General features: G+C 37.2%; 1 protein-coding gene across 7 annotated transcripts; it reads left to right on the plus strand.

Moving 5' to 3' along the window:
- Positions 1-1,014: 1,014 nt before the first annotated feature.
- Positions 1,015-17,011, plus strand: LOC109111946 (leucine-rich repeat-containing protein 71-like). Of its 7 annotated transcripts, none has more exons than XM_042776406.1 (15): positions 1,015-1,080; positions 1,146-1,265; positions 1,450-1,572; positions 1,759-1,851; positions 7,201-7,276; positions 7,379-7,453; positions 9,406-9,474; positions 11,314-11,473; positions 11,580-11,663; positions 11,773-11,967; positions 12,107-12,182; positions 12,301-12,374; positions 12,554-12,665; positions 16,465-16,553; positions 16,622-17,011. In XM_042776406.1, the coding sequence occupies exons 2-15, from the start codon at positions 1,181-1,183 to the stop codon at positions 16,757-16,759; spliced, it is 1,449 nt and encodes a 482-aa protein (XP_042632340.1). In that variant the 5' UTR covers positions 1,015-1,080; positions 1,146-1,180; the 3' UTR covers positions 16,760-17,011. The 7 variants fall into 7 exon arrangements, with proteins under 7 accessions (XP_042632340.1, XP_042632343.1, XP_042632342.1 ...); XM_042776409.1 differs by having other exon boundaries at positions 12,310-12,374; XM_042776408.1 differs by having other exon boundaries at positions 1,018-1,080; positions 1,135-1,265.
- The last annotated feature ends 151 nt before the right edge of the window (positions 17,012-17,162 follow it).

The raw sequence follows: 17,162 nt of genomic DNA on the forward strand, positions 1-17,162 counted from the left end.
AGTCATGAAAAATGCTGTTGGTTTTTACTTTTTTGTTTTATATTCTATTTGTTTTGTTTGTTTGTTTGTTTTTTAATAAAAAGCACTACATTATTGTGAATATACTTGCCTGTTGCTCATACATTTAGCAGAGAATCTGTGATACGGTTCTTTACCAGGTCATAACCGTTATTACTCCAGGTATTCAGACAAATCGTATTTTAACTGTATGGACAGTCATTACATCTTCAAATAAAGTGAATTTTAACTATTGCGTAGCACATTGACATTGTGTACCATCATTTGAACTACCAAACACATATAATAAAAACATATAGTAAATAAATACATTGTTTAATGCTCTCTAAATAATGCCACACATAACTGATGGTTTCACATATATTGACTTTAATGCAGTTCCTAATTCTTGGAACATTTATCGGCCATTTGTTTTGAAAAAGGCAACATTTTTTGCTTTGAAATTGAGATGATCAAAAAAAAAAAATGGTATGTGCCTCTTCATGTCTCCTAATTTTATCAAATATTTTGACTCATTCTTCATAAAGATTATAGTATGTTACGAAAATTTAAGAGTATTACTGTGTCCTGACAGAATATATATTTATATATATATATATATATATATATATATATATATATATATATATATATTTTTTTTTTTTTTTTTTTTTTTTTTTTTTTGGTCAGAACCTGTAGGTAATAATGAAAACATTAAATCATTACTCTAATTTGTGTTAAAGCCAAGTCAAATTTCACCTCCAGAAAAATAGTTCCTGCAGTTAATATATGAATGATATGCGAAATGTCTTTATTTTGATTATTATTATGTGTGACAGGGGTAACAATTTAAAAAATGGAGCTGAAAATCTTTTTTTACACCACCCTGCTGTCTCAGTAGTTTATTACTGTATGAATTCTAGTAAGTTGTATTAGTTATTTGACATTGTTTTTGTTGTATCGGTTTTTGAGTGACAGGCAAGATGGTCATTTTTCTGTTTGGCGTCATCCGCCAGGTGACGCCAGCGCGAGCTGTTGGCATAGCAACGGAACGCAACCTGAGCTGACAACAAGCTGAAAAAGGTTACTTCACTATACATTTATGTTAATTATTAATAATTTATATTAATTATGTAGTTTTGTTTTAGGCTAAACCAACTGTTGGTAATTTTCCGCTTAAAAGATGAAAAAACGAGTTGAAAAATACTTAAAGGAGAAAGCGGACAAGGTGGATTCTGTGACTGGCGAAGAACCACCTAAAACCGCAGGTATGTGACTGTAAAGACAGATCCACGGACTAGATTTTGGCTTCATGTCATCTTTAAATGACCACAATATATGCCATGTCCAAAGATAGGCTGTTTGTTTGAGTTGAAATGCTGTGTGATAGTCCCTAAAGCACATAAAGTCAGTCGACTGAATGTCAGTGTGTTTTTGTATCGCTCACATGAGATGATTACCAGTGTTCAGGAAACCTGGAGCAGGACTTCACAAAACTGTGTAAACTCATGAGTGTGAAAGACATCCCTTCTGTGAAGATAAAGCAGTCATCATCTACAAACAGAAGAGTTATAGGTAAATACTGTTGTATATAAGACATACATTATAATGTCTACTTTACTAAAGGGTTATATTTTTATATTGCCTTATGGTTTATGCTTAATAACATTTATTCGTCTCTTTTATTAAAAACTCTTAATTTTTTCCTAATAAAAACCCTAACCCAGACTGAAGAAGACAATCAATTTCATACATCCTTAGAAAATCAAATGACAACATGGTCTTCTAAGCCTTGCCTCCGGATACAGCTGGAGAACGAAGACCACGGCAGTGTAAAGGAAGTCAAAATATCTGGTAAGGCTGGTGCTTCTCCGAAAACAATAAGGTGTGGCTGTTCACACTCCTAAGAAATGTTAAATATCAAAATGTCTGAATTTCTCTATAACCCCCAACCAAAAATTCTGCACAAGACTACAATATTATAAGGAGTGGAGGTAATTATCTGCAGTACTGAGATTACATTGGACACAGATGGGTGAATTAATAAAACCCATTTTATGTTTCCTGTATTGTGTAATATGTACTCTGTGCAAAATCTTAAATTGAATCAGTTGTAAATTCGAATTATTAATAAAAGAGAACATGTTTTTAAAAATTTGTGTCCACACTTTAAAATCCTAGGAATGAGATATATCAGAGTCCCATTTTTCAAGCATCAACGTAACTGTACTAAGTAATAATTTATGTAATTTAGATAACATTCTTTTTGAAGGTGGAACTATTCTGATCTGAGTAACAGATACAGAGGGTTGAAGCGTACTGAAATTAATATTTATTTTATTCCTAATTACCTTTATATGTAAATAATGAATAGATTCTCCTTTAAGAATAGCATAATTAGATGTTAGTTGTTTTAAAGAGATAAACTTACTATCAGAAAATAAATGATTAAGATGAGTTATGCCGCATTAGCTCCATTTGGAGTAATAAAGAGGTTTTTTGTTAACATACAGTGCCTTGCGAAAGTATTTAAACCCCTTCATTTTTTTCATGTTTTGTTATGTTGCTGCCTTTTGTTAACCTGCTTTAAATGACTTTTTTTCCCACTTACACTCCATACATCATATTGACAAAGCCATAACAGAATATTCATAACTTTGTAAATTTATTAAAATTAAAAAACTGAAATAAGTACATTGCATAAGTATTCATACCCTTAGCTAAATATTTTGCTGAAGCACCTTTACAGCCTCAAGTCATTTTTTTTTTTTTGATGCGACAAACTTTGCTCATCAGCATCAGCATTCCAGAAGCAGAAAAGGAAAAAAGCACCAGGTCCGGACAGTGTTACTCCAGCCTGTCTGAAATCCTGTGCTGACCAGCTGGCCCCCATCTTCACACAGATATTCAATAGATCACTGGAGCTGTGCGAATTCCCTTCATGCTTCAAACGCTCCACCATCATCCCCATCCCAAAGAAATCCAAGATTACAGGACTAAATGACTACAGACCTGTGGCTCTAACGTCTGTGGTCATGAAGTCATTTGAAAAACTGGTGCTGGCCCACCTGAAGGACATTACTGTACCCTTACTGGATCCTCTTCAGTTTGCCTACAGAGCAAACAGGTCTGTGGATGATGCAGTAAACATGGGACTGCATTATGTACTGCAACATCTAGACAGACCAGGGACTTACGTGAGGATCCTGTTTGTGGACTTCAGCTCGCCTTTAACACTATCGTCCCAAACCTCCTCCTGCCCAAACTAACTCTGCTTTCCGTGCCCACCTCCGTCTGTCAGTGGATCAACAGCTTCCTGACAGACAGGCAGCAGCTAGTGAGGCTGGGAAAATACACATCCAGCACCTGTACGATCAGCACTGGAGCTCCTCAGGGCTGCGTTCTCTCCCCACTGCTCTTCTCCCTGTACACCAACGACTGCACATCTAAAAACCCCTCTGTCAAGCTCCTGAAGTTTGCAGACGACACCACACTCATCGGCCTCATCCAGGATGGTGACGAGTCTGCTTACAGACAGGAGGTTAAAGAGCTGGCTGTCTGGTGCAGTCTCAGCAACCTGGAGCTCAACACACTCAAAACATTGGAGATGTTTTCCCTGCTCTCCCCCCACTCACCATCATGAACAGCACTGTGACTGCAGTGGAGTCATTCAGGTTCCTGGGCACCACATTCTCAAAGGACCTAAAGTGGGACACTCACATTGACTCCATTGTGAAAAAGGCCCAGCAGAGGTTGTACTTCCTTCGCCAGCTGAGGAAGTTCAACCTGCCACAGGAGCTGTTGAAACAGTTCTACTCCACCATCATTAAATCCATCCTCTGCACTTCTATAACTGTCTGGTTCAGCTTAGCTTCTAAATCCGACCTCAGAAGACTACAGAGGGTAGTCCAGGCTGCTGAGTGAATCATTGGTGCAACCATCAATTCTATTCTAGAACTGTACTCATTCAGAGTGAGCAAAAGGGTTAGCAACTTCCTCTTTGAACTGTTGCCATCTGGTCGACGCTACAGAGCTCTGAGCACCAGAACAGCCAGACACAGGAACAGTTTCTTCCCTCAGGCAATCCATCTCATAAACACTTGACAATAACTGTGGAAAACACAACACTATTTATACACTTATACACTTATTTATCTAACACACATACTAAGTCAAACACTTCAAATTTGCACATAATATACCTGTACATATAAAACTGTCTATTGTAATATACCTGCACATACAATTGTCAATTTGTATATTGTTATTCCTTACTTACTTGGTCTATTTTTTTTTATTATCTGTGTTTTTGTTCTGTCGCTGTCACTCTGTTGTACTGTGGAGCTTCTGTCACGAAAACAAATTCCTTGTATGTGTAAACACACCTGGGAATAAAGATCATTCTGATTCTGATTCTGATTTGGCAATTATCTGCCATCCTTCTCCTCATCTCTTCACCTCTCAAGCTCTGTCAGGTTGGATTGGGGGGGGGGGGGGTTACACATTTCAATCACAGGCTCTGGCTGGGCCACTCAAGGACATTCACAGAGTTGTCTATAAGCAACTCTTGCTGTGAGCTTAGCATCATTGTCCTGTTGGAAAGTGAACCTTCTGCCCAGTCTGAGGTTCTGAATGCTCTGAACTGGGTTTTCATTAAGACTATCTCAATATCTCAATATTTTGGTGCACTGAGTGTTTCTTCTACTCTGATGAGTACCTCAGTCCCTGCCTCTGAAAAACAGCCCCACAGCATGAGGCTGCTACCATCACACTTTACTTCTGGGATGGTACTCTGCAGGTGATGAGCAGTGCCTGGTTTCCTTCAAACATGATGTTTGGAATTGAGGTTCATCAGACCAGAGAATCTTGTTTCTCACAGTCTGGGGGTCCTTTAGTTGTTTTTTTTTGCAAATTCTAAATGTGTTTTCATGTGTCTTCACTGAGGAGAGGACTGAGTTTGGCCACACCGCCATAAAGCCCAGATTGGTGGAGTGTTGCAGACAGGCCCCGAAATACTTCAAACTAAGTTCGTTTTCAATCTTCGTTTGGGGGCAAAAAGAAGTTCGAAAAGGCCGTGTCCTAAACACAACAACAATGAAATGATGAAGTGTAGGCAATCTAGGTGTAAGACGGGCACCAATGTCAGGATATTATAGGCAAAAGAATAATGATTAGCAGCAGTTCAGAGTCAAGTATCATGTTTGCAATACAAAAGAACCATTCAATTTCCATAATCAGTCCTTTATGGGAAGTGTGAATGTCATAGTCTGAAAACTTGATGATGTGGGAAAAAAAAATATTGGAGTCAGTTTGTTACTTTATTTTATTAGTGTTCATTTATTTTATTAAACTGGATAAATTGTTACACATTTTTATATTTTATGTGGTGCCATGATTTACTTTTGATAAAAACAAAGGTTTATTATTGTATGTTCATTTGGCATTTCATTTATTGTATACCCTTTAAATTTGCTTAATGAAAGAACAACAGCAGCTAGCAGTATGGTGTAACATTTATTTGAAACACATGTATTTGGTACTTGCTACCTTATATCTTTACTCTTCCCTTTCATTCTTTTCATGCATTTGGAAAACTTTTTGCATAACTCCAGGTTGTCAACACCAAGCTTCGTTGCAATTTCTTTCTAGGAATTAAATGCTTTCTCTGAATCTTTAAAGTCTGTCCGCAAGCGATTAATGATTGTACAGGTGCGGATATATTTCTGCCAGCTCAGCTATTCGACACTCCAGTGTATTAATGTTGCTAGTGAATAGGCCGGAGATATTGTTCTCTTGCTTGACCTCTGTTAAATGAGAAACGAACCAGGAAAAAAAAATTGCACATCAAAGAAGGTGAAGTTTCAGAACACATCCACCGATTGTGTAACCGCCATGGACCAATGGAAGCTCAACGGTGTTTAGGAGCCAAAACTAACTCCCCCAGAAAGTTCGCTTTGGTCAGCTGTTTCAAACTGCCGAAACAAACTCAAAACGAACTTCGTTTCGGCCTGATTTTGTTTGAAATGACATCATATCAGTTCGTTCTTCGATTTTGTTTGAAGTATATCGGGGCCTTTTAATGGCTCTTTGGCGCTGACATTGTATCTCTAGCAGCTACAGCAAGAAACAGTAATGATGGACTCCTGCTTCTCACTCAGGCCTGTGTATATGCTAATAGGGCAGAGAGCATCACAAATGTGTGGGACTTTTCCGAGTATGATGTCATAGTAGTGAGAAATCAGAAACTGCTAGTGTGGAGAGACTGTTTATGATTTATTGGGATTATAAAACAATGAGTGGGTGGATTTTTACCATTATAGGCTGGTTGTTTTCAAACACTGGGGCCACACAACTGTGTTCAAACACCTTATAAAAGTGATTTTTACATTCTATGGCACCTTTAAGCAAAACGGCAAAATGTTTACAAATACCAAAAAAACAAACAAACAAAAAAAAATTATAAACCACCAACCACAACAATAAGCAGAGGCAATATATAGCTTTGAATCCCCCCTCCCCACTTTTTTCCCTTTTTTTCTTTTTTATAAGTGTTACCCTTTAAACAAGGCAATATTTTTGCTCACACATTAAAAATGAAGCTACAATCTTAATAGAGCCATGAAGTTATCGAAGGATCACAATAAAGTTGTCTGTCTATAAATAGTTTATCCACACTTAAATATGCGCGTTTACTATTCAGTCTTTGTTGTTTCAGTATTGGATAAAGTATCATTCGGCGCTCATTGATTTCTCTTGGGAATTGATCATTAATCCCAAAGTTTGATCCTTTAAGCTCTTTTACTTTTCTTTTTATGATCTCTGTGGTTAAAGTGCTCCAGTTTGGCAACTATGGGGCGAGTGCTTTTGCTGGTAAATTTGCAGACCCTATGCACCGATGGAAGGAGATCAAATCAACAGTTTCTTTGTCAAGGTTAAGCTTCGAGATCATAAAATTTCTGATTAGTGGTTCTGGTTCATTGGAAGGAGGATTTTCAGGAGTCCCAGTGAAGATCAAATTATCTCGCATACTCCTAGCATGTATTTCAAATAGAGTTTCATTAATTCTTCTATTTTCAGAAGTGAGAGTGTCAGCTTGTTTAGTAAGTGTTGCGACTGATGTATGCAATGATTTATTTTCATTTTGAAGTTGTTCAATTTGATCATATGCTAAATTTAAGCTGAATTGTTGTTATTTGTTGATAGGCTGGAGGATGGATGAGGTGGTGCTTCAGGTGTTGAGCAGGATATTGCCATCCCTCAGTAACTTACAGTGCTTACAGTAAGACTTTGAGTGTGTGTTTTGTATGTGTGCTTATGAGTGTCCAAGTTACAAATAAACAGTATGATATGTAAATTTCCCATTAATGGTGATTCATTGCAGCATGTGGCGTGTGGGCCTGACGGATTACACTTTCACCTCCATGAGAAACACAGTGTCTTTGTGCTCAAATCTCAGGTAAGAACAGTCAAAGGCTAAAATGACTTGTCATTATTTCTTGCCAGTGTTCTTAAGACTAAGTGTGTTATAAACTTTTAATTCATTAATTTCACATAAATTAAATCCCAGAATGTTATTTAAGGCTTAAAGGGATACTCCACCCCAAAATGAAAATTTTGTCATTAATCACTTACCCCCATATCATTCCAAACCCGTAAAAGCTCCATTCGTCTATGGGACACAATTTTAGATATTTTGGGCCCTATTTTAACGATCTGAAACGCAAGTGTCAAAGCGCGAAGCGCAAGTAACTTTGTGGGCGGGTTCTCGGCGCTGTTGCTATTTTCCCGGCGGGATAAATGGCTCTTGCGCCCGGCGCAAATCTAAAATGGGTTGGTCTGAAGTAGCTTCATTATTCATAGGTGTGGTTTGGGCGTAACGTGAAATAAACCAATCAGAGCGTCATCCAACGTTCCCTTTAAAAGCAGGTGCGCAAGTTCCATTATGGATTGCTATTATTATGGCGTATTTACCAGGTGAACGCCAGGAGCGGTTCACAGCCGAGGAGACTGATGATGTACATATATGTCTTGCCACTATTGGGCAAACAGGTCTGATCCTTAATTACTACAATTAGCCTGAATAATTTGTAAGCTAGATTTATGCCTATTTTTTCACATCTTCGTGGCACACCACAATGATTTCTGTCATCTTTTGTGTTAATATTTTTTTAGTGTAACAATTTATGATTTGCAAAAATAACTGTTGCATCTGTGTAGATTACATGAGCAAAGTGTATGCGCATTGTGCACGCTATACATTATGGTCAAGCATGCGCCCTTAAAATAGCATAATGAAACAACGCGCAACGCGCCACTGACTTTAGACTAGGTTTTTTCTGGTCAGTGGCGCAATTGTTTAATGGAACAGCAAAATAGCACCAGGTATTGTTTGCGCCGGAACACGCCTCCTTTTTTGCGCTGAACCGCCCAGGGAGCGCAAGTTCATTCACTAGTTTAGCGACATGCTTCTGTGGAGGGAAAAGCGCGCTTTGCGCGAGTGCAAAATAGGAATGACACATGCGTCGGTGTACAAAGTCAATTGCGCTGGGTGCAAGATAGGGCCCTTTGGATGAAAACCTCGAGGCCTGTGACTGTCCCATAGACTGCCAAATAAATAACAGTGTCAAGGTCCATAAAATAAAAAGTCATCGTCAGAATACTCCATCTGCCATCAGACGTGCAATCTGGGTTATATGAAGCGGCAGGAACACTTTTTGTAAGCGAAGAAAACAAAAATAACAACTTTGTTCAACAATTCCTCTGTCAACAGTCTCCTCTGTGTCCCTCCATATCACCGTATGCTGCGTATTTGTCTTCTGTATCATCCGCCCACAAGGATGCTCTGTTTTCTGTCAAATCAAAGCTAAATACACGTAGAAACAGCGCATCCTTGTGGCGCGGATGAGCCACAGAAGAGCGTATGATACAGAAGCATATACACAGCATACAGTGATATGGAGAGACACAGAGAAGACTGCTGACAGAGGAATTATTTTTGTTTTCTTTGCTTACAAAAAGTGTTCCCATCGCTTCATATGACCCAGATTGCACGTCTGATGGCAGATGGAGTATTCTGACGATGAATTTTTATTTTATGGACCTTGACACTGTTATTTACTTGGCAGTCTATGGGACAGTCACAGGCCTCGAGGTTTTCATCCAAAATATCTAAAATTGTGTTCCAAAGACGAACGAAGCTTTTACGTAAGTGATTAATGACAAAATTTTCATTTTGGGGTGGAGTATTCCTTTAAATGATTATCTTTCATGAAACCATATCCATTAGTGGGCTATAGGCCTGCTAGTTTATGCTTTACACCACAGACAAAAGATCTATTCTGAAAATAAATTATGGAAATTGCTACTGGAAAATCTGATAACAACATCTACCAATTTATGTTTTGCTAGGAAAGTGGTTTTGGAGGGCAATCCACTCCCTGAACAGAGTTACCACTTACTCATAGCGGAAAACAGCATGTGAGTAATTTTTAAACATACCATGAAGTTCAAGAAGCAAAGTTCCAGTTGTCAAAATAAGACTTTATTGGACAAAGCAACAAAGCCGAGATGACGGTCACCGCATCTAAGTCTTTGTCTGACCCAACATCCATGCTTATACCTTATTCTTATCAGTCTTTTTAACCAAAGATTAGCTAGGTCTCTGATTGGTCTTACTCCACTAGTTTTACTCCACTCATTCTTACTTGTCCTGGTATACTTTCTAATTGTGGTCTCTGCTAGTTTGAACCATTCTCCTAATACTTTTTATTTCATCAAGGTCAAGGTCAAGGTATCTTTATTAGTACCCGAAGGTACATTTAAAAAAAAAAGAGAAAGTTATAGTGACGTGTAGTGAAGTGAAGTATGGTGAAGTATGGTGAGAATTACTCAGAATTCGTTAACCCATCCAAAGTACACACACACAGCAGTGAACACACAGTGGGCAGCCATTTATGCTGCAGTTGGGGGTTCGGTGCCTTGCTCAAGGGCACCTCAGTCCTGGTATTGCCAGCCCGAGACTCAAACCCACAACCTCAGGGTTAGAAGTCAACCTCTCTAACCACTAGGCCACGACTTCCCCAAGTTTGGTTGATTACATTGAAAGCCATTCAAAGAACCAGTGGTTCTGTCATAATCAGTTAACATAAAAGACTTTCCGAACACTTTGTGCACTTACATTTTTCTTCTTTGTTGTGCAGACAAGAGATTGTGTTATCCAACCTTAAGACAATCCATAAGACATACAATACTATAAATATTAAAACATAAAAAAGTCATGACAATGTGCTTCTACACACATCACCATCCCCCAGGTCTCCCCATAGGCCTCCCTACCTATATATTCTTGGGGGTCAATAAACAATGTGTATTAAAGCATGTGCATGGAATGTCTTAGCCTTGCCCATGGTTGTCATGATTATCTATGATGATCAAAATCAGAAACAGTAAAAACAAACTAAACTCTGGTTTGTCCCACGGTGTCAGAGGAACTCCAGGCATTCCCGGTACCCTGGAACGCTATCTGGTGATGTTGTTCATCGTTGCCAGAGGAGCTTTCAGGCAAATCTCATTGCCCTCCAGTGCTATCTACTCCAACAACACTTGATGCTTATGTAGCAAATTAGCTTAAAAGGGAAATGTATATAAATAATTACAATTAATTACCATTATTTATATTAGCTGCCAGTAGTAACTGTTGCAGAATTAATATTACCATCAACTAATCTGTTCATCCAGCGAACATTGAAGAGTAATTTTATATAAACTCTAAGAAATGTAATTTTTCTAACCACAGAAAATAACTTACTAATGCACTAGAGTACTAATGCACTAGAGCACTAATGCACTAGAACATGGAACAAGATCAGGAATCATTAAAGGGACATTGATTTACAAGCAATGAAAGAATCAGAAACTCATGCAATTTGTGCACAAAAGTTTTATTGACTAAACACTAATACACAACTAGTCTAAACAAACAAACATACAATCACTCAAGGGCAAATGAGACAATGAATGAAACCAGAGAATGCAGCTATGGAAAATGAGTAAGTTATCCACCTGAAGGAAACCATCAGCACCGTTTTACAACGGGGTCTACAGCTTATACCAAACCTCTGTTTTGTTTAGTTAAATATACGATACTTGCTAGGGCTGTCACGATATTAGATTTTTCATATCACGGTTTTTGTGGCCATAAGAATTCACGATATCAATATATTGTGATATCTATAGAAACCTTGGGGGGAAAAGATATCAGTCAAATTATTTCTAACTTTTTTTATTGAGTTTTTCTTTTTCACCCAACGAACATAAGTTGACGGACTTATCACTACGTAATAATCATATAGGAGAGGAAGGAGCTCGTCTGATTGGTTCGGCTCTGTCCACTGTACACTCTCCCAACAAAAACCTCCTGTCCCTCAACCTAGCCTTTAATAGTATTGGTGATGCAGGTGCAATTCACATTTCTCAGGTGTGTAAAATTTAACTCTGTCCATCTGAAGGCATTCAGACAGATTCTAATGATGTCAAGACAGCACAAAACCGAGTTTTTAATATCACCCATCCCTCTTTTAAAGGGTCTGCGTCTCAACCGTTCCTTGCTGTGTCTGTCATTATCCTACAATCAAATAGGGGATAATGGAGCAGCTCATTTGGCTGAGGTATACATATATACTCCTATTAACAACTACATTTTATCTGCCTTACTCTGCCTAACTTGGCACATTAAACGTATATTTCCATGCATCTTTTTCTAATATCCTTATTTAGGTTCTTGGCCCCTTTGCTCTGACACATGAGGAGATAGTTGAGAGGAGGAAGCTGTTAATTAAAGGTGAAGAATCAACAATGCTCCAGCCATCTCTGGTTAGTCTTGCAGACTCACATGAGCGACCTCTTTCCGTCCGTAGCAGCTCTTCATTGGATCGCCTCAACAAGAGTACAAAGAACCCCACCAAAAAGAAGGTAGAGCAGTGCTGTTCCCTATATATTGTATATACATTTTATGACATGAATAGAGTTTGTCTCTGTTTTTGTGATACAATACAATGGTTTACAGTTGTTTAATAATGTTTGTAGCAAGATTTTACATTAATGTGTGTAGGACAACCCTAAGAAAGAGGAGAAACCAGCAGCAGGTCAGGCAGCAAAAAAAGAGGAGCCAAAAGTGGCCAAGAAAGGTAATTGAACTCCTTTGACACCTGTTTGTTTGTGGACTTTATATTTTACTTAGTATATTTTACATATAGAGAAAACATTTACATGTAGAGAAAATATTTTCTGTCTTGCTTTTCACTCATAATAAAGTTCCCCGTGTTCAGGCTGGAAAATTAGCAGGCAAAGACAACAATCTGCTAGTATCTGAACAAGAGGTACGAATAAGACAAAGACAGACGGGAAGGAAAATGCTAGATTATATATATATATACAGTATTTAATTTGTTTGTTGCCCCCTAACCCCCCCCCCCAGTTAAGAATTTCATGAGTTTATGAAACCCCTTTTGCTATAATTACACATTTCCCATTAAATATGGACTCATTTGTTTGTCAGAGAGTGGACGTGGTTGAGACAGTGATTCCTCTATTGGATCCTGGAATCGTGCACGCTGGAGGGAAAGTCATTCATCCGGGAAACACATGTCTTACTTCTCTGAATCTCTCAGGTGATTTCATTTCAACAATAGTGTGAAACTGTAGGGTATGGAGTCAATATAATATCACATATATACGCAAAAAAATAAAGTTTTGCAAAGGAAAATAAAGTTTTGCAAACAAAAATTAAAGTATTGAGGAAAATAATTTTGCTTTTTTGCAAACAAAAATAAAGAATTGCAAAACATAAATGATACCGCGCGAAAGCAATGATTTTGCAATATATATTTTCCATGGTCATATCTAAAATTTTATTTGCAACACTGATTTTATTTTGCGTGTCAGTCTAGTTTGAGCTTGCGCTGCAGTTTTTCCTGTGCGCTTCATTTTTCTGCGCGTCTCGCTTTGTGACGCTGTTTTGACGTGGGGGTGGAGTCAAGGGGCAGGGGCGTGTACAACATGCCTCCCTGGAAGTGACGTCATCGGCTCGAGACGCAGCTTACTGATCCAGGTACTGTCATGATGAGCAGATGCATGCGAGTGGATCGCTTCCTTTTATTCACTAGCATTAAAACATGCATGGTTTCGTTTTATTAACTTTATTAACAAATGTATATGTGTATTAGCAGCGTTTGCTCAAGTTAAAGAAGTTGTTACCATGCACATCTGTTGTTTATTTCTCTTGATGTGCACTCTTTTACTGGCATAAAGGTGGCTTGACGTTGGACGTTCGATATTCGCAAATCTAGGGACCGTCTCTAAAGTTTACATGCGAAACTACTATACACTTCTCTAACGTCAATAGCATGCAAGGAGAATGACTAACAGTCATGAAAACAACTGTTAACTGTTCATCCAGGTGTCAACTATAATGCACACCTTTTATATTTTTTGATAATTATTAAAATAAACTGTAAATCATATGTAAAATATTGCTACTTTTCATTACCAAATGGACGTAAACACTAATTTAAAGCTCATAAGCTCAAATGAAAAATAGCAATATTTTATGAAAGTGAGTCATTCTGTTCAAATGCTATTGAGCTTTAAATTTGTATTTAAGTGCATTCGGTGATGAAAAGTAGCAATATTTTACATATGATTTACAGTTTATTTGAATAATTATGAAAAATATGAATGGTGTGCATTATAGTTGACACCTAGATGAACACTTTATAGTATGTTTTATGAAAGTGAGTCATTCTGTTCAAATGCTATTGAGCTTCAAAATATGGCATATTTTAAATTTGAGCCCATTCGGTAATGAAAAGTAGCAATATTTTACATTTGATTTACAGTTTATTTTAATAATTATCAAAAAAATATAAAAGGTGTGCATTATAGTTGACACCTGGATGAACAGTTAACAGTTGTTTTCATGACTGTTAGTCATTCTCCTTGCATGCTATTGACGTTAGAGAAGTGTATAGTAGTTTCGCATGTAACTTTAGAGACGGTCCCTAGATTTGCGAATATCGAACGTCCAACGTCAGGCCAACTTTATGCCAGTCACACACTTTTATAGCATTAAATGTGTATTGTTTCATTTGGTTAACTGCATGTGTATTAACAGTGTTTGTTTAAGATCTAACCTGTGGGAGGACGCCAGCGCACAGAAGCGTTCTTTGTTCACATTAGTTCAGAGTTACTGCTAGTTTTAATGTAAAATTATGCAATTCACTTCATAAACTATAACGTACATCATTAAAGAGGTCTACGACTCAAGTTTTATATCGATCTCGACTTCGTTTTTCATTTACATAACTCCTGGCATAAATTAATAAATGACTGTCATTGTAAGATAAAAAAAAAACGAAGCTCGAATCTTTTTGGTTTAAATTTTGCCACGAGTTTAATGCATAAACAAACCCGCGTGACCTTAGCAACCTGAGATTATCAGAGATTGATCAAATATTTTTATCCATCCCACAGTCCGTTGATCGTGTCTTTTTATGTAATATATGTGCATATAAGGCTTTTATTATTTTTATCATTATATATATATAATATATCCAAGTGGATGCTGCACACTGCTGGTGGTTGAGGAGAGACCCCCCACATGATCGTACAGGGAATTGGGTGTACAACAATACATTATAAAACGCTATATAAATGCATCATTCATTTATTCATATAGGCTAACCGTATATAATAATTGATAATAATATTATATTAAATAGGGCTATATTTTATATTTATTGTTATGCTTATTTCCCCTTTTAATTCGTGTATTGCTTACCTAATTAACGTTCTTTGTTAAATTAGTGTTTTCATTTACAAATGAAACTAGCGAATTATTCATTTAATAATTCTAGTATTTATTATTATAGGGTTATTGTTAAATTCATCCTCTAAAGTGCATTTTAATGAAAAGTGTAATGAAAAGTAGCAATATTTTACATATGATTTACAGTTTATTTTAATAATTATCCAAAAAATATAAAAGGTGTGCATTATAGTTGACACCTGGATGAACAGTTAACAGTTGTTTTCATGACTGTTAGTCATTCTCCTTGCATGCTATTGACGTTAGAGAAGTGTATAGTAGTTTCGCATGTAACTTTAGAGACGGTCCCTAGATTTGCGAATATCGAACGTCCAACATCAAGCCAACTTTATGCCAGTAAAAGAGTGCACATCGAGAGAAATAAACAACAGATGTGCATGGTAACAACTTCTTTAACTTGAGCAAACGCTGCTAATACACATATACATTTGTTAATAAAGTTAATAAAACAAAACCATGCATGTTTTAATGCTGGTGAATAAAAGGAAGCGATCCACTCGCATGGATCTGCTCATCATGACAGTGCCTGGATCAGTGAGCTGCGTCTCGAGCCGATGACGTCACTTCCAGGGAGGCATGTTGTACACGCCCCTGCCCCTTGACTCCACCCCCACGTCAAAACAGCGCCACAAAGCGAGACGCGCAGAAAAATGAAGCGCACAGGAAAAACTGCAGCGCAAGCTCAAACTAGACTGACGCGCAAAATAAAATCAGTGTTGCAAATAAAATTGTAGATATGACCATGGAAAATATGTATTGCAAAATCATTGCTTTCGCGCGGTATCATTTATTTTTTGCAATTCTTTATTTTTGTTTGCAAAAAGCAAAATTATTTTCCTCAATACTTTAATTTTTGTTTGCAAAACTTTATTTTCCTTTGCAAAACTTTATTTTTTTGCGTATATATGTGATATTATATTGACTCCATTGTAGGGGAACTACAGTTAAACCCCGTAGTGAGAGACCAATATGCTCAATGAACACCAGGAGTCAAGTTCAATCAGCTCACAGACAGTTTAGGAAAGACAGAGTTCCCCACACTTCCAAAGGCTGTAGAAAATGAGTAAGAGGAGCCAGCCTCGAACTAACTCAGAATATAGACCCACTAGTACATATAGTCATACAGATGATCAGTTGACGCCATTTCCACAGGTTCTGATAGGTTAACATACATAAGAGTTAGTGGATACATGTGGTGCATTGGTCTTTAAATGTCTCTTGCATTTATCATTAGAACCACATAATAAAATAAGAACAATGTTCAAAATTATAACTCTTTTTCTATCAAATATAACATGTTTATATAATGATTCAGATGAATTATTACAAAACAAATACATATTTACTCTCTGGAAGCTGGACTAAATGAGTAAACGACATGGGTCAGACCCTCAGTCGCCTCTCAGATACCAAATACAGACATTGCTTGTAACATAAATACCAGAATAGATACACTACTTAAAAAAAAAACTGTAATAATGTATTCATGACATAATAGAAGAGGAGGTGACTAGAAATCAACTCAACTTCAAAAAACATACTTGTACATTATAGCTGTAAGTTTTTCTTTTCTGATAATGCAGGAAATAAAATGTCTGAGCAGTCACTCAAGGTGTTCCTCTCATCTCTGGAAGGCCAGGGTGAAGGTGGTCTTCTGCGTCTTTCTCTCAATGTGAGTGTCATCATTCTTTTTCTAATCCTTTTTAAGGAGCTTGTTTTGATTTCAACAATGTTTTTCAGAGGAATCAGTTTCCCTCAGATTGTGACACCTTCCTGAAGATACAGGAAATAATGTCCATCAGGGACCCTCTTAAGAAAAACCTCTCTGGGCAGGTGGAGGATGAACATGATGAACCCAAGACCACCAGTGAAGCCTAACAGAATGACAAGAAGGGTTTAATATTTGCAATTTATCTGAAAGATTAATATATGCATTTACTGCCTCAACTCAACCATATCAATATTTCATGCTTTCATAGTTTGTGTAACTTTTTTATCTTTGCTATATTGTTAATTGTTTTACCAATTGGTAATTTGCTTTTTTTCTCTCGAGAATTATATTAGTTAATATCTTAAAATATTAATTGTACCATAAGATACATGTTTATTAAAGCCTCAAATTTAAGTCCACATAATAAGTATGTTACTCAATTTTTTTTTTTTTTTTATCAGCAGAGTTCAATCATTTTCCATCAAAGATTAAACACAGACTGACTAAACAACTGTGATTGGTCCATCCATGCCGGCGCTGAGAAAAGTAACTGATGGCAAGCGAGTTTGA

Source organism: Cyprinus carpio, chromosome A19 (assembly GCF_018340385.1).
Source record: "Cyprinus carpio isolate SPL01 chromosome A19, ASM1834038v1, whole genome shotgun sequence".
Taxonomy (NCBI): domain Eukaryota; kingdom Metazoa; phylum Chordata; class Actinopteri; order Cypriniformes; family Cyprinidae; genus Cyprinus; species Cyprinus carpio.